The sequence below is a fragment of the Bufo bufo genome, chromosome 4 (assembly GCF_905171765.1).
Source record: "Bufo bufo chromosome 4, aBufBuf1.1, whole genome shotgun sequence".
In the NCBI taxonomy this organism is placed as follows: Eukaryota; Metazoa; Chordata; class Amphibia; order Anura; family Bufonidae; genus Bufo; species Bufo bufo.
Genome location: NC_053392.1, coordinates 996,252 through 1,014,588, shown reverse-complemented (window position 1 = coordinate 1,014,588; position 18,337 = coordinate 996,252). Strand labels below are relative to the sequence as shown.

Sequence of the window (18,337 nt, the reverse complement as noted above, 5' to 3'; positions counted from 1 at the left end):
CTGGCTTATTTAATATCTGAGACAGCTGTTTCGGGTTGATTGCCCCTCATCAGTGCAGAGAAGAGAGAACTGGGTGCTTAACTGCTCTAACAGTAAACAAGGGTCTTCTCATCTTCCTTATATCCACCATACTCTTCCTCTGTCTTTTTGTAATGTTGTGACAACTGACCTTACCACTGAAGTGAAAGGTAGCCTCAATTCTCATCACCATCCTGTCATCAAATTCGTCCACCTCCAATCAGCCCTCCGAATCAATGCAAAAGTCACAGCATTTCAGTTTGTCGCCCGTCTCCGGAAGAATCTGTAGTCAGTATGTCTTACAAAGCAGATGTTTTTGGAAGATACACCATGATGTTTGTGGCACTTGTAGTTCCATACTAGTCAGCTTGGTCAACTTTCTAGAACTTTGCTCATACATGGCTCGAATCCTGTTCACTTCCTTGGGTGGCCTGGACTTCTCCATGACATAAACAACCAGTGGTTTCTAATTGATTCACTCAATGTTAAATGCATTTTCGATGCAGAGCACAATTACCAGAAAATGTCACTGTCCCATCACAGCAGACAACGTTCTTGTCTTTTTTCTTGCTGTAATGTCACCATCTTAAACCTTTCCCTACAGGTTTAAAGTAAACTATGGGACAGATTCCTAAAAACTGTCTAAAACAAAAACTGACTTTGTTGTCCATAGCATCCAATCAGAGCTCAGCTTTCATTTTTCAACAGCATCATTTGTTTACTTTAACTATTCTTTTGAATCGCCCAGTATAATTCGGCAGATCCACAATATGTCCACTCAAAAAGAAACCCTGTTTTTGCCCAGGAAATATCTGCAGAACTATGGAGCATTAAAATGATTTTTCTCCTGTGTGACTTTTCTGATGAATCCTAAGTTTGGTTTTAGTAATAAAACATTTCCCACATTCTGAACATGAATATGGCTTCTCCCCTGTGTGACTTCTCTCATGTCTAACAAGATTTGCTTTATCTGTAAAGCATTTCCCGCATAGTGAACATGAATACGGCTTCTCCCCTGTGTGAATTCTCTGATGTGTAACAAGACTTGATTTTTCTGTAAAACGTTTCCCACATAGTGAACATGAATACGGCTTCTCTCCTGTGTGACTTCTCTGATGTGTAACAAGATATGATTTATTTGTAAAACATTTCCCACATACTGAACATGAATACGGCTTCTCTACTGTGTGATTTCTTTCATGTGTTACAAGATGGGACTTTTTTGTAAAACATTTCCCACATTCTAAACATGGATATGGCCTTTCCCCTGTGTGAATTCTTTCATGCGTAATAAGATTAGATTTTTCTGTAAAACATTTTTCACACACTGAACATGAATATGGCTTCTCTCCTGTGTGACTTCTTTCATGTGTAATAAGGCTTGATTTACCTGTAAAACATTTCCCACATTTGGAACATGAATATGGCTTCTCTCCAGTGTGAATTCTTCTGTGAGTAAAAAGACCTGAGCTGTAAGTAAACTGTTTTCCACATTCCCCACACTGAAACCTTTTACCCCCTTTCTGCCCCACACTTGTAGTAACAATCTGTGATCGATCAGGAGACGGTTCCTCATGATTAGGAGAGTTATCTGACAGATCTGCACTGTGAGGCCCTGGATAAACATTACAGGTATTATAGATTTCTCCTGGAGAGTGTGACAGGATATCTTGATCTTCTTCTTTATAATCCAGTGATAACATGTTCTTACCGGGGCTTTCTGTAAGGATAAAAAATGTATTAAAAAAATTGAAGTTTAAAAATGTATAACATTTCCACTGGGATGGAATCACAAGCTAAAAGTCCTGTTTATATTTCCCACTCCTTTAGAACTAACGCCTCTTTCTAGCTCAAAAAACAGCCACATAAACTGCATGTGTGACTCCAGCCTTATAAAGTTGTGTATAATGTCATTACAATTTCAGTTGCAGTCCGGCACCACCAATATACTGGGAACCCTGCATGGAATAGCGCTCAGCTGCAGTCCAGCACCACCTATATACTGGGAACCCTGCATGGAATAGCGCTCAGCTGCAGTCCAGCACCACCTATATACTGGGAACCCTGCATGGAATAGCGCTCAGCTGCAGTCCAGCACCACCAATATACTGGGAACCCTGCATGGAATAGCGCTCAGCTGCAGTCCAGCACCACCAATATACTGGGAACCCTGCATGGAATAGCGCTCAGCAGCAGTCCAGCACCACCTATATACTGGGAACCCTGCATGGAATAGTGCTCAGCTGTAGTCCAGCACCACCAATATACTGGGAACCCTGCATGGAATAGCGCTCAGCTGCAGTCCGGCACCACCAATATACTGGGAACCCTGCATGGAATAGCGCTCAGCTGCAGTCCAGCACCACCTATATACTGGGAGCCCTGCATGGAATAGCGCTCAGCTGCAGTCCAGCACCACCAATATACTGGGAACCCTGCATTAAATAGCGCTCAGCTGCAGTCCAGCACCACCTATATACTGGGAACCCTGCATGGAATAGCGCTCAGCTGCAGTCCGGCACCACCTATATACTGGGAACCCTGCATGGAATAGAGCTCAGCTGTAGTCCAGCACCACCAATATACTGGGAACCCTGCATGGAATAGCGCTCAGCTGCAGTCCAGCACCACCTATATACTGGGAACCCTGCATGGAATAACGCTCAGCTGCAGTCCAGCACCACCAATATACTGGGAACCCTGCATGGAATAGTGCTCAGCTGCAGTCCAGCACCACCTATATACTGGGAACCCTGCATGGAATAGCGCTCAGCTGCAGTCCAGCACCACCAATATACTGGGAACCCTGCATGGAATAGCGCTCAGCAGCAGTCCAGCACCACCTATATACTGGGAACCCTGCATGGAATAGTGCTCAGCTGCAGTCCAGCACCACCAATATACTGGGAACCCTGCATGGAATAGCGCTCAGCTGCAGTCCAGCACCACCAATATACTGGGAACCCTGCATGGAATAGCGCTCAGCTGCAGTCCAGCACCACCAATATACTGGGAACCCTGCATGGAATAGCGCTCAGCTGCAGTCCAGCACCACCAATATACCGGGAACCCTGCATGGAATAGCGCTCAGCTGCAGTCCAGCACCACCTATATACTGGGAACCCTGCATGGAATAGCGCTCAGCTGCAGTCCAGCACCACCTATATACTGGGAACCCTGCATGGAATAGCGCTCAGCTGCAGTCCAGCACCACCAATATACTGGGAACCCTGCATGGAATAGCGCTCAGCTGCAGTCCAGCACCACCAATATACTGGGAACCCTGCATGGAATAGCGCTCAGCTGCAGTCCAGCACCACCAATATACTAGGAACCCTGCATGGAATAGCGCTCAGCTGCAGTCCAGCACCACCAATATACTGGGAACCCTGCATGGAATAGCGCTCAGCTGCAGTCCAGCACCACCAATATACTGGGAGCCCTGCATGGAATAGAGCTTGATTGCTATTAAGTAATGTCATAGCCAGACCCTTATTTCTGATATTTGCAGACTCTATGTAACGGGGCGCCGAAGGCGCACTCGGTCTCCCATCAGCCGCAGACCTGCTGCTTAGCTTCGGGAGCGAGGATCTGTGTTCAGCCTCGTTCCCAGGGCGGCTTTTGCTAGCTGGGAGGCTCCCTGCTCCTAGGTCTGCCTTGAGCGCCGAGCTGATCACTCGGTGCTCGACTTGTCTGTCTGTCGGTCATGTGACGCTGGCCACGTCACATGACCCTCACTCCCCACTATAAATACAGGCAACCTGCTGGCTACAGGTTGCCTGTGATTGTGGTCGCTTAGGCTGTGTATTATTATTGTTATTTTGCTTACCTTTGGATTTGACCCTTGATCTGCTTCCTGACACCTCTTCTGCCTGCTCCCTGAACCTTGACGCTACCTCTCGGATTTTGACCTCGGCTTGCTTTTGGATTTTGTCTTTGCCTCTTCTCTTTTACTGACATGACCTCCTGGACTGACCCCGGCTAGTTGACCCGCCTCGCCCTTCCGTTTTTGGTGGTACCTTGCTTGTTCCACCTCTCTGTCTGCTCTAGTGCTACCTCTCAATGGCTGTCCGCTTCCCTGCTGTCTCTATCTCTCTGCTTGCACTTACTCAGGTCAGGGACTGTCGCCCAGTTGCGCCCTGTCACCTAGGGCGGGTGGTGCAAGTAGGCAGGGACAGGGGACCGGGTGGCAGCTCAGGGGGTGCACCTCCACTCTATCTTTATACCCGCGACTCTACCCCGTGACACTCTATACTGACAGGGAGTGTTCCACAGGATTGGCGCATAGCAAATGTGGTGCCAATATTCAAAAAGGGTCCAAAAACAGAGCCTGGAAACTATAGGCCGGTAAGTCTAACATCTGTCGTGGGTAAACTGTGTGAAGGTTTTCTAAGAGATGCTATCTTGGAATACCTCAATGAAAATAAGCAAATAACGCCATATCAGCATGGCTTCATGAGGGATCGGTCATGTCAGACTAATTTAATCAGTTTCTATGAGGAGGTAAGTTCTAGACTTGACAGCGGCGAATCAATGGATGTCGTGTATCTGGACTTCTCCAAAGCATTTGACGCTGTACCACATAAAAGGTTAGTATATAAAATGAGAATGCTCGGACTGGGAGAAAACGTCTGTATGTGGGTAAGTAACTGGCTGAGTGATAGAAAACAGAGGGTGGGTATTAACGGTACACACTCAGATTGGGTCACTGTCACTAGTGGAGTACCTCAGGGGTCACTGTCACTAGTGGAGTACCTCAGGGGTCAGTACTGGAGGGGTCACTGTCACTAGTGGGGTACCTCAGGGGTCAGTAACCTCCCTTCTTGCTTGTGGGCCAATGAGAAGACTGCAATGTCTTTGTCAGAGCTTAGCAACCTCCCTAGCAACCAATAGGAGAGCTGCCCCTCCCCCTTACTATATAAGAACCTCCCCAGGAGCCGTTTTCTGCAGTTTTCTGCAGTTCTGAGAGAGCGGTGACATTGCTGAGCTCTGGGCTTTCATCTGGATCCTATTCCTTATCCAGTTCCATTAGATACTTAGTTAGCTGATATATATAATACAGATAGTCAGTGATGCGCATCATTAGTGCCGATTTGCGCAATCAAAAAAATAATGACTGGAGTTCACGAATTCTAAAATTTTCAAAATTATTGTGGATATTGTGCGAAACATTCGCGAAAACGAATATTGCCTATGCTGCTCATCACTAATGAATACACACAATCACCTTCAGGCAAAAACACCAAAAACACTTTTGGGCACATTTATTAAGACCAGTGTTTTAGACCTCGGTCTTCATAAAGCCCCAGAGCCTCCGCCAGCCTCTCCATAACTTCAGCCGTCTTACATTTAGACCTTCTTCTTCTACGTCTGAAACAGGCACAGAAAATGGTGAATGAGACGGGCCTGCCGCCCGCTCCTAACCAGCTCACAATGTTAGATCTGGCGCGAGTGGGGAAAAGTCGAAGACAGCGACACAACTAACCGTACAGGCGTATTTCAGATTAATAAATGACCCCCTTTTATTTTCCTTTTTCCTTTAGTCCCACTAGGGGACTTCTGAGGCTCTGACGGCTGGTATGGCGCTGTACACACTGTATTCTACTGCTGGTAGGTCACCTAGAAGGTCCTCCTGGTGCTGGGCCTCACCAGCTTCCATATCCGTCAGGTCCTGAGCCCTTAGTAAGGCTCCCGGCTGCCATGATAACCACCAGCACCTCACAATCAAGGTGAGTGGATGTTAGAGAGGGATCCTCACCCTCCTCAAACTGCTTAGATAGATGCTGCAGCCAATGCTGACCACCCAAGAGGTTAAACCTGCACCATCAGCATTCCCTCCACTGCCAGCAGTTACAGCAGGGCTCGGACTGTCAGTATCCGTGGGGCCCCTGTCCGGACTGAGCGGGGCCTGTCATGTGTCCATACCTCCCAACCGTCCCAGAACCGGCAGGACAGTCCCGGATTGCAGTGGCTGTCCCGCGGTCCCGGTACAGGGGGAGGTATGTCCGCTCTCTTCCAGTGGAAGCGGAGACAGCTGCCTGCAATGGTGAAGCAGAGAGCCGTCCGTCAGCTGCTTGCTCCATCATTCCTCACCACTGCCGGCGTTCCTCATTGCAGGTCTGGGCAGGGGGCGTGGTGGGGGTGGGGCTGGGGGCTTCGTGTGTCCTGCTGCTGCTGGGGGGTTGAGGGGAGTATGTGGAGTTTATGTTTATTTTTTTACTGTCAGTGAAGGGGGCACTCTGCTGGGCACTTTACTGTGAGGGGGCACATATCTGGGCATAACTACTGTGAGGGGGCACATATCTGGGCATAACTACTGTGAGGGGGCACATATCTGGTATAACTACTGTGAGGGGGCACATAAATGGGCATTCTACTGTGAGGGGGCATATATCTGGGCATAACTACTGTGAGGGGGAACATATCTGGGCATAACTACTGTGAAAGGACACATATCTGGGCATAACTGTCAGGGGGCACATATCTGGGCATAACTACTTTGAAAGGGCACATATCTGGGCATAACTACTGTGAGGGGGGCACATATCTGGTATAACTACAGTGAGGGGGGGCACATATCTGGGCATAACTACTGCGAGGAGTCACATATCTGGGAATAACTACTGTGAGGGGTCACATATCTGGGCATAACTACTGTGAGGGGGCACATATCTGGGAATAACTACTGTGAGGGGTCACATATCTGGGCATAACTACTGTGAGGGGGGCACATATCTGGGCATAACTACTGTGAGGGGGGCACATATCTGGGAATAACTACTGTGAAGGGGCACATATTTGGACATAACTACCATAAGGGGGCACATATCTGGGCATAACTACTATGAGCAGCATAAAGGGGGCATAATTACTATGTGGGGGCATTTAGAATACTGGGTGGAATTAAGTGTTTAGTTATGTTTTGGGCGGAGTTAGAGGCGCGGCCCAGTGGGGAAACAATTTGCCGTTGCGCGCCACACATAATGTCCCTCTTCCTTCTTTTCTAAAGCTGGGTGGTGTGGACATTTTATTAGGATGTGTTTCTAATATATTGTGTATTGTCATCATGTCTCTCAGTGTCAGGGTAAACCATTGGAGTGGATATCTTCCCGTGTATGTCCTGTCACAGCTGCCGGGCACAGAGGTCTCTGTCGGCGAATGGTCCATGTGCTAAGCACTGGGCTGTGGGCCGGGGGAGACTGATGTGTTCAGCAGAGCAGTGTTTTGTTGGCTGATGTATGGACGCCAGCTAGGGCCCCTGCGCAAGACGTGGATTTATTGGCTTGGCGTGGATGCATTTGTTAAGGGAACAATATATGAAAGGAATGTGCGTTTGTTGTCTCTAGTGCGTCTGATCAGCCGCTGGAGATAATGACGCTGTCCTGTACATAAACATGCATGAGGATCATAGTACCTTTATCTGGCATCGATCACTGAGCAAGGATGGATGGGGTTACCTCCAGTGGTTATAGGAGACATGTGTTTGTTAGCTAGGTTATTCTAAATGATGGTGTCTTGTCTAACTATGTCATCACTTCCTGTATGTCACCACTTCCTGTGTGTCATCACTTCCTGTGTGTCATCACTTCCTGTGTGTCACCACTTCCTGTGTGTCATCAATTCCTGTTCACTTGTTTTGGACCAGCCCCTTTTACACCTTTTGTTAGTAAATAAAGGTGAGCAGACTGAGGAGGGCGAGAGGAAATTGCTCAGAATTTTCAATCAAGATGGTAACGCCTGGGTTTGTCTCTGACTGGGGCTGAGAGAAGGGATTCACCTTTTTCCTTACACAAACTTTGATGCGAGCTGATTACAACTATTAATATTTACCACAACAGTTGGCGACCACGTATTAGAAAGCTAATTTTTTTCCCCGTTATCGGCAGAACTTAAAGGAGACACAGCTTAATTTTCAAAAAGCAAAAAAGACTGGCATAAGGTAATATCCTTTTCCTCACTCTCATTTTTGAGAAAGTTTTGCTCTTTGTGAATTTAAATATGTGTACTCCAATCTGCTGATATTGGGAAAGAAATCTACTTAAAAGAACCTTTTGGTGTATATGGTTGTTGTCTGCTGCGTCAAGGGGTGCGAGGATAAGGTAGGTTGATTGTACAGAGGTTGTATGATGAGATTGCATGATGAGCAGTACAGGGTATTGTGTTTTTTTGTAACTTTTTAACTTTTATGTTACTTTGATTTTGTAAGAGGCAATTTTATAGAGGTTTATAGAGGCAGCAATTGGTTTTAGTGTTTGCACATTAGAGACAGCATTTAGAGAGTATTTTTATATTGTTAACCTGTAAATCACCCACAGAGTGGAGGTTTTGCTCTGGTTTCAAGGGGTGGGGAACAGGAAATATAGAAACTGTTTTTATTGCTGGATTTTGTAGACACTATCTTGATTTCCTCTGTGTGATGACCATGTGCTTGTCGGCCATCTTTATGACCATGTGCTTGTCGGCCATCTTAGTTAGTTTGCTATGGAAAGCGATCTGATTGTTTTTGCCTGAAATGTTAGTTTTGTCGAATAGTTATCTTGTCTTTTTGTAACCTTTCTATGTACAGTTTGATTTTGTTTTGATACGTTTTGTGCTGGATATCGGTTGAGTGTTCGGTTATGGTATAGCGCAGTGACCAGTCTGATACAGGAATCATTGTGTGAGCATTAGTGGCAGTTTAGTGGTGAAATCGTCCTATAGTTGATGATTCTGCTTAATGTTTGTATATCTGTGGCTGTTACACTGAATTGTAGACTTGTTTGGCATAATTAATACGGTACTACAGTGTAGAAAAGGTTCTGTGCCAAAAGTATTGGGACAACTCCTAGAAATTGGTACTAGTGTTTTGTTTTTTGTAGCAACCAGTGTGGTGTTTGTTTTTTGTGCAATGGAAAGTATTTTTAATGAAGTAGCAAAATTGAAGGACACGGCGGCCATTCTTCAGGCTATGCAGGGATCTACTGATCCATGGCTGCAGGGTCAGAATTGTGTAGCAAACCTGATCGGTACCAAAAAATGGCGCAAAAGGAAAGGCAAGTATGCTCTGATTTTTGCTGCTGGGTGGATAGCGGATAAATATCAGGAGTCTTGTAGGCTGAAGCTGAGATTGGAAGGAGAAGTGGAAGATTTAAAAGTGGAAATTGTTAAATTGAGAACTCTTGTCCAGCAGGCAGCTGAAGCTAGCCCTGAGTATGAATGTACTGTGAGGTGTAATACTGAGCTGCGCAAGGAGAATGAATGTTTATCTGAAAGCCTGACGCATGCACAGGGTGCTGTAAGGGAATTGTCTGTTCTCTGCAGGAGGACAGAAGATGAACATTCTCAGTGCTTCGTGCAGCCAGAGTCAGTGAAACAACCGTTAGAGAGTAATGTGTCTGGGATTAGAGGCAATGTATGGGCTGTAAGCATGGAGAAGTCTGAGGACTGTGGGTCACATAGTGGACCCGACTCAGGGATGGAGATGGACAATGTGTCTGACCCTGGAGTTGGAAGTATCAACACAAGGCCAGAAGATTCCTCAGATGAGTCCGTGGTAAGTGGACTCAATATGGTTAATGTTGTGTGCCAAATCAAATCACCATGTGCCCAGACAAGGTATTGTGCAGGGAGGCGAGCTATTCGTTGTTTTGCATGCAGGGAATACGGGCACATTGCACGATATTGTGACATTGCTAATGGCAACAGACACAGGTATGTTAAGTACCCCAGAACCACACCTAGAAGTGAAGTGGTTTATTCAGCAAGGTGGGGTAATGGTCCCAGACATGGCTCTTTCCAAAGGCAGAGAACCCAGGGACAGCCAAGGTCTAGGAAAAAACGGTTTTGGGACCTTGAAATGTTAAATCCTGCTTCTCTGGTAGGAATCTGAAGCTGTTTGGGGCTGGGGGCAAATTAACATTTCAATGACTGGGTAGAAATTCTCCTGTACGGTTTCAGGGAACCCTCCAAGACATTGATTTGTTAATTCAGTCCTATACAATTGTATGTGTTCCTAAGGGTTTAGTTTTGGGTTTCAAGTTAAAATTAACTTTTTACTGAATCTCAATGTATATAGCAGGACTGTCTGTAACTGAAGTTTGTTATGTTTGTTTTTCTCTCCTGTTTACAGGTCTTCTTCTTTTACTAATCCATTTTTTCTTTTTTAGGTTTTTATTGAAGTTTCTTTCAGTTTTTCCTTATTTACCAACCCATTTTTATTTTTTAGCCTATTATTAATTTTTTCCTTTTTATAAATTTTTTAGGTTTTTCATATTTTGGCGCTTTTCTCTTTTTCTTTTTTCTCTTTCTTACCCTCTCTCTTCTCTGTAGATTTGGTTAGGAGTACTGGCGGTCTCGTGATATTGTGTGGGAACTACTGTCTGAATTCAAGGGTTGCTGCTGAGCGAGAGGTTTTTGATCGGTCACTGCAAAAAGGGCTTCGTGTGCTGTTCAGCTTGACTATATAGAATCGTATCGGCAAAGGAAAGTGAGTTGATGAGCATTTTTTTTAAGGAGACAAGGTTATATATATCACCCGGGCATACCAATAGCTGTGTGAGTAACCCCATTACCCACAGGAGTATTGTGTGTGTGTTTCCTGTGCACCCCTTGTCCCCACAGAAGGTAATGTGTGTTTGTTCTCTGTGCACCCCTCGTCCCCACAGAAGGTACTGTGTGTTCTCTGTGCACCCCTTTTTCCACTCCAGGTCAATTGGAAGCCCTATCCTGTGGTCAGGTCACTATTCAGAGCCAAAACAGAGGCTGGTATATCTCATTAGGAGACTCAGAGGGCCGCCGTGTGTCGGCGAGAGCCCTTTTCCTCACACTGTTACTCCTTTTCCTGAGGTCTAACTAGGGTGAACGGAGTCCGTGTGTCGGTGCCAGAAACCCTAGGGCAACTCAGAGGCGAACGAAGCGGAGTAGCAGCCGTCCAGGCGTTTGTCGCGGGACACTGGAGGTGGACGCACCTACTTTTAGAAAAATTCCTTGCGTAGGTCGCGGGAAACTGTAGCTCGAGCATGAGTTTAGGGAACAGAAGGGTACCACTTCTGACTATAGTACAGCCAAGCAGTACATGAAATCCATCTATGGAGGAGGAGTTGTTAAGCCCCTCAAAGATTGGCACCAATGGACTGTAGGTTCAGAGTGGACCATCCCCAAAGAAGGGACCTTTGAGGTCTGGATTTGGGAAAAGTTTGTCCGTGAATTCCCCACTAGACTCCAAAGCCATGGTTCCCTCCAGAAGGCAGAACTGTGGCTGCACGAATCCATTGAGCTCCAGCAACAGGGCATTCAAAAGTCCCAGACAGTGCGAACTAACACTGTCATGTACTCCCGTCCCGCAAAGACTGCAGAGTCCAAGAGAAGCACCCTATCTCTTTCTCTATCTCTCTCTCTCATCCCTTCATCATCTCTCCATCTAACCTTGAGACGATGCACCATGTTTATTCCAGCTTCTCTTCGTCCTGGTTTTAAGGACGATGAGAAGGGGGGAAAGTGGTGCAGAAAACAACGATCTTCAAACTTTCTAACCTCTCAAATGTCAATCCTTTTCTTTGCTGGTACTTGGGTCCTTGCAAAGAAGGTAAAAATCACAGCCGATCCATGGCCTGAATGTTCCGCTGTAACCCTTTTATTTCATCAGGTATGCCCCCAGGCAGCCCCACGGGTTATCACCCGATGTCGACCACCGGGTTCGGGAGTTTCTTCCAGACCCAGACTCAATAACCAGTGTTCATTCTAGTCAACCAGGTGATTGGGTCGTGCTAAAGAAATATCCGAGGATGGGACTAGAGCCGAGATATCTTGGGCCATTCCAGGTGCTGCTGACGACGCCAACCTCTCTGAAGTTCGAGGGACGAGACAACTGGATCCACACCGGTCACTGCAAGAAGCTGCTCAACTAAGTCAAAGAATGCAGAGTATCACTTTTGTTTATTTGTTACAAGGAGGCATTTGTTGATAGACGATACATTCCTAGAGGGTAATATTAATATTAGCTCTGGCTCCTGCTCCTCGCTTGTTAATCCAGTATGGGTGTCTGGGCAGCTAGGTGACCCGTAGATGTGGGATCCTCCGGTTGTGAGGAAGGTTATGCCTGGCTAGCAGACACCATTGACAAGGGTCAGGCCCATACTGACAGGAGCAGGACAGAGGCAGAGCTATGACTAGTGACGGTTAGAATCATTTTTAAAGCTTTGGGAGGTCTTGGGGCTCACTGGTTTTCCATTGGATCCGGGTGAAAGGAAATGGGACATGTACTTATGTTTTTTGTTTCCATTCCTTCTATACGCCGGAGTGAGATGTTCCTGATGTCTAATCGACTGAGTTACCGAAGACCGAACAGACAAGACGCCCTGAAGACCAAACCATGGACCAGATGCAGAGGATTCCAAACTTCCAAACCAGCCGGCGACCAGCGCGAAACATCACCTCCTGAGTCAGCTCTCGAAGAAAAGAATCTCTGAGTCAAGATTTGTTTTAAGCTACGTGTCAAGATTGACTTTCTGTTTTCCATCATCTGTTTTGTTTTATGGATTCAGGACTTTTCGTAGACAAGACTGTTTTTTTCAAAGAAGAAGATTGAGATTCGTCGAGAGACACTGGGGAGCATATGACAAAGAGGAGGGACTGTTGTGGAAATTTTATTAGGATGTGTATTTAATATATTGTTTATTGTCATCATGTGTCAGGGTAAACCCTCAGTGTCAGGGTAAACCATTGGAGTGGATATCTTCCCGTGTATGTCCTGTCACAGCTGCTGGGCACAGAGGTCTCCGTCGGCGGATGGTCCATGTGCTAAGCGCTGGGCTGTGGGCCGGGGGAGACTGATGTGTTCAGCAGGGCAGGGTTTTGTTGGCTGATGTATGGACGCCAGCTAGGGCCCCCCGCGCAAGACGTGGATTTATTGGCTTGGTGTGGATGCATTTGTTAGGAGAACAATATATGAAAGGAGCGTGCGTTTGTTGTCTCTAGTGCGCCTGATCAGCCGCTGGAGATAATGACGTTGTCCTGTACATAAACATGCAGGAGGATCATAGTAACTTTATCTGGCATTGATCACTGAGCAAGGATGGATAAATATAGCTCCAGTGGTTATAGGATACATGTGTTTGTTAGCTATGTTATTCTAAATGATGGCGTCTTGTCTTCCTATGTCATCACTTCCTGTGTGTCATCACTTCCTGTATGTCATCACTTCCTGTTCACTTGTCTTGGGCCAGCCCCTTTTACACCTTTTGTTAGTAAATAAAGGTGAGCAGACTGAGGAGGGCGAGAGGAATTTGCTCAGAATTTTCAATCAAGATGGTAACGCCTGGGTTTGTCTCTGACTGGGGCTGAGAGAAGGGATTCACCTTTTTCCTTACACAAACTTTGATGCGAGCTGATTACAACTATTATTTACCACAACATATAGCCAAACGCGGAAACTTACTTCCTGCAGCACATGAAGGGAAGGGGTTAATGGGTCCATGTGACATGTGTGGCAATCCAGACCGCGACCGGACAGAAGAAGACTTCTCTGTAGCTTCTGCTGTGTGTGGACAGACTAGCTGAGGAGGAACAGGCTTCTCCTAGGACTCTGCACTTCTCTGTAACTTCTGCTGTGTGTGGAAAGACTGGCTGAGGAGGAATAGGCTTCTCCTAGGACTCTGCACTTCTCTGTAACTTCTGCTGTGTGTGGACAGACTAGCTGAGGAGGAATAGGCTTCTCCTAGGACTCTGCACTTCTCTGTAACTTCTGCTGTGTGTGGAAAGACTGGCTGAGGAGGAATAGGCTTCTCCTAGGACTCTGCACTTCTCTGTAACTTCTGCTGTGTGGGTACAGACTAGCTGAGGAGGAATAGGCTTCTCCTAGGACTCTGCACTTCTCTGTAGCTTCTGCTGTGTGTGGACAGACTAGCTGAGGAGGAATAGGCTTCTCCTAGGACTCTGCACTTCTCTGTAACTTCTGCTGTGTGGGGACAGACTAGCTGAGGAGGAATAGGCTTCTCCTAGGACTCTGCACTTCTCTGTAGCTTCTGCTGTGTGGACACACTAGCTGAGGAGGAACAGGCTTCTCCTAGGACTCTGCACTTATCTGTAACTTCTGCCATGTGGGAACAGACTAGCTGAGGAGAAACAGGCTTCTCCTAGGACTCTGCACTTCTGTGTAGCTTCTGCCATGTGGGTACAGACTAGCTGAGGAGGAACAGGCTTCTCCTAGGACTCTGCACTTCTCTGTAGCTTCTGATGTGTGAGGACACACTAGCTGAGGAGGAATATGCTTCTCCTAGGACTCTGCACTTCTCTGTAGCTTCTGCTGTGTGGGGACAGACTAGCTGAGGAGGAACAGGCTTCTCCTAGGACTCTGCACTTATCTGTAACTTCTGCTGTGTGTGGACAGACTAGCTGAGGAGGAACAGGCTTCTCCTAGGACTCTGCACTTCTCTGTAACTTCTGCTGTGTGAGGACAGACTAGCTGAGGAGGAACAGGCTTCTCCTAGGACTCTGCACTTCTCTATAACTTCTGCTGTGTGAGGACAGACTAGCTGAGGAGGAACAGGCTTCTCCTAGGACTCTGCACTTCTCTGTAGCTTCTGCTGTGTGGGGACAGACTAGCTGAGGAGGAATAGGCTTCTCCTAGGACTCTGCACTTCTCTGTAACTTCTGCTGTGTGAGGACAGACTAGCTGAGGAGGAACAGGCTTCTCCTAGGACTCTGCACTTCTCTATAACTTCTGCTGTGTGAGGACAGACTAGCTGAGGAGGAACAGGCTTCTCCTAGGACTCTGCACTTCTCTGTAGCTTCTGCTGTGTGGGGACAGACTAGCTGAGGAGGAATAGGCTTCTCCTAGGACTCTGCACTTCTCTGTAGCTTCTGCTGTGTGGGGACAGACTAGCTGAGGAGGAATAGGCTTCTCCTAGGACTCTGCACTTCTCTGTAACTTCTGCTGTGTGTGGACAGACTAGATGAGGAGGAACAGGCTTCTCCTAGGACTCTGCACTTCTCTGTAACTTCTGCTGTGTGGGGACAGACTAGCTGAGGAGGAACAGGCTTCTCCTAGGACTCTGCACTTATCTGTAGCTTCTGCTGTGTGAGGACAGACTAGCTGAGGAGGAACAGGCTTCTCCTAGGACTCTGGACTTCTCTGTAACTTCTGCTGTGTGGGCACAGACTAGATGAGGAGGAACAGGCTTCTCCTAGGACTCTACACTTCTCTGTAGCTTCTGCTGTGTGGACAGACTAGCTGAGGAGGAATAGGCTTCTCCTAGGACTCTGCACTTATCTGTAACTTCTGCCATGTGGGGACAGACTAGCTGAGGAGGAACAGGCTTCTCCTAGGACTCTGGACTTATCTCACAGATGGATTCTCAGGGGATGCTTTCTTCCTGGAACTCTGGAGTTTGGCTGTAGTTTCTGCTCTCCTCATCCAGCAGAGCTGAAGGTGCTCAGACGGGGTATATGGCTTTCTTCCCTAAGGAGGGAGCACTACTCAAAGCCCTCCTTTCCCCAACAGGGGGTAAACTATATCTCCGGCTCTAACTGGTTTTTGCCTCCCTTGCTGCAGGAAGAGGGACTAGCCCACCTCTCTCCAGAAGGGGGCAGAATAGAACAGGAATGTTCCACTCTGAACTGCCATAACATTAAGACTCTCTCTGCCAATGATGCAGCCACCTGCTGGTAAACCAGGATAATTACATGAACCATTACATTTAATACAGTTTTATGCACATTTCTGGAGGATATTATATAAATTACATCAGATGTCGTTATAAGAGGCGCTTAGAAGGTAGTAGCGGGGTAGAGGCCTGTAGTAACACAACTCTGGGGTGTTACACAGTCACATCTCCCTCCGCTCCTGCACATAACACAGGGGTCACTGCCCGGAGTGCTCCTTTACTGCAGCTCTAAGGTGGAACCTCACCTGAAGAACCCTCCCAATTCCCTTCCTCCATTCATGATTCCATACCTGAGGTCACATGGACTGGAAGGTCCTCCTCCACCTCACTCTTACACGGGGGATCGGCCATCATCCGCTCTTCTTCATCCTCCACTTTAATATCAGTCACATCTTCCCCCCGATTTGTCATCTGTAACAATTCAGGACAATACAGCAGACAGGTGGGAAATCTAACAGATCCACATAAGAGACCCCCACCATCTATGACCCCTCTATGACTGCAGGACCCCCCTATATAGATGTGTATAGGGCTCAGCTCCATCTACCTGAGGGTTCTCTGGGAGCTTCTCCTCTGGACAGTCCTGGGAATACAGAGGACGGGGACATCTCTCGGGGGGATTTCCTTCTATGAGTCCATCTGTAGGAAACACACAGGGACAGGAGAGATTATTACATGTGATGATGAGATGATGGGAGTAGTGTCCAGGTGACCCATGACAGCCCCCCTCCTTACCCTGCTGATCGCCCCATAAATCCGTCTCCTCTTCTTCTTCATCTTTAACCTCAGCCTTAATATCCATTAGATTTTCATCCTAAAGAAGAGAAATGTAAAATGATCTTTGGTTCAATCCCTTTCTGGTCAGATTCTGGGGAGACTTCAGCTCCATCTACCTGATGGTTCTCTGGGAGCTTCTCCTCTGGACAGTCCTGGGAATACAGAGGACGGGGACATCTCTCGGGGGGATTTCTCCTCCTGGATCCATCTGTGGAGACACAAGCACACAGTGACTGAATACATGTGTCACGAATAAGGGGGAGGGGAGGGACAAATAACTAGGCCTTAAGGCTCAGGAGAGGGGAACAGTCACCTCCTAGGAAACCCCTAAACCTGCCCTGACTCCTATCAGCATGACTGTACCCCCCCTTCTACAGTTGGCCTCTGGACACCCAGGACCGATCTTATCCGGATTAGCCCTGTGAAAGGCTTTCACAAGGCGACTGGCATTAACGTCGGCCACTGGAATTCATATTCTCTGCTCTGGACCGTAACCCTTCCAGTGAACCAGATACTGGAGGGATCTATGGAGAATTTGGGAGTCCACTATCCTGGTGATCTGAAATTCAAGATTATCGTCCACCATGACAGGAGGGGGTGGCAGGGAGGACAGCTCAGCAGGTTCGACATTTCTCTTCAGTAATGATTTGTGGAAAACATTATGAATCTTGAAAGCCAGCGGAAGGTCAAGACAAAAGGCTACTGGGTTAATAATGGCAGAGATCTTATATGGACCAATAAATCTTGGGCCCAACTTCCACGAAGGTACTTTCAACTTAATGTTTCTTGTGGACAGCCACACAGAATCACGCACTCTCAGGTCCGGACCACTCACACGTCTCTTGTCAGCCATTCGTTTATACTTCTTGACCATCCTTTTCAGATTATTTTGAATTTTCCACCAAACAGATGACACAGAAGAGGAAAATCTTTCCTCTTCAGGTATACCAGAAGTCTCAGTACCAGAAAATGTGGCAAACTGCGGATGGAACCCATATGCCCCAAAAAGACTTATCAGTGGGCTCATGTCTACGGTTATTTATGGCAAACTCAGCCCAAGACAAAAAAGAAGACCACTCCTCCTGGTTCTCTGAGACAAAACATCTAAATAAGTCTCCAAATTCTGGTCAGTGCGCTCAGTCTGTCCGTTCGACTGAGGATGAAAAGACGAACAGAAGGACAATTGTACCCCCAGGCGAGTGCAAAACGCCTTCCAGATTCTGGAAACAAACTGAGTCCCCCTATCAGACACCACATCAGAGGGAATGCCATGTAGCTTCACGATGTTGTCAACAAACACTTGTGCGAGAGTTTTAGCATTAGGTAGACCAGGTAATGCTATAAAGTGCGACATCTTGCTGAAGCGATCAACAACCACCAGAATCACAGTTGTTCCTGAGGAATTCGGCAAATCTGTTATAGTCCATAGACAAATGAGTCCAAGGTCTGGACGGGATGGACAACGGAAGTAGAGATCCTGAAGGCCAAATATGTGTCACCTTTGCACATGCACAAGTACTACAGGCTGACTCATAGCCCTCCACACATTTACACAACCCCGGCCACCAGAATCTACGAGAGATGAGATCGACTGTGGATCTGCTCCCAGGGTGTCCTGTACAGTGATGTTCCTCGAACACCTTGTGCCATAATTCAGAAGGAACAAAAAACTCTCCCAGAGGACAAGAATCCGGTGAATCTCTCTGCGCCTCCAACACCTCTGCCTCAAGGTCGGGATAGGTGATAGGTGACAATGAAATTTAATCTGGTAAAAAACAACGACCATCTGGCCTACCTTGAGTTCAGGCGTTTAGCTGACTACAGGTAAGCCAGGATTTGGAGATAGTTAATTACCGTAATAGGATGAATTGCTCCTTCCAACCAATAACGCCATTCCTCAA

General features: G+C 47.0%; 1 protein-coding gene across 1 annotated transcript in view; it reads right to left on the bottom strand.

Annotated features, from left to right (window-relative positions):
- Positions 1–776: 776 nt before the first annotated feature.
- Positions 777–18,337, bottom strand: part of LOC120998378 (gastrula zinc finger protein XlCGF17.1-like) — a 145,049-nt gene continuing 127,488 nt past the window's right edge. The window contains exon 3 of the mRNA XM_040429048.1: positions 777–1,738. Coding sequence (XP_040284982.1) covers positions 849–1,738 — 890 coding nt within the window. The 3' untranslated portion in view covers positions 777–848. The remainder of the gene's footprint in view (positions 1,739–18,337) is intronic.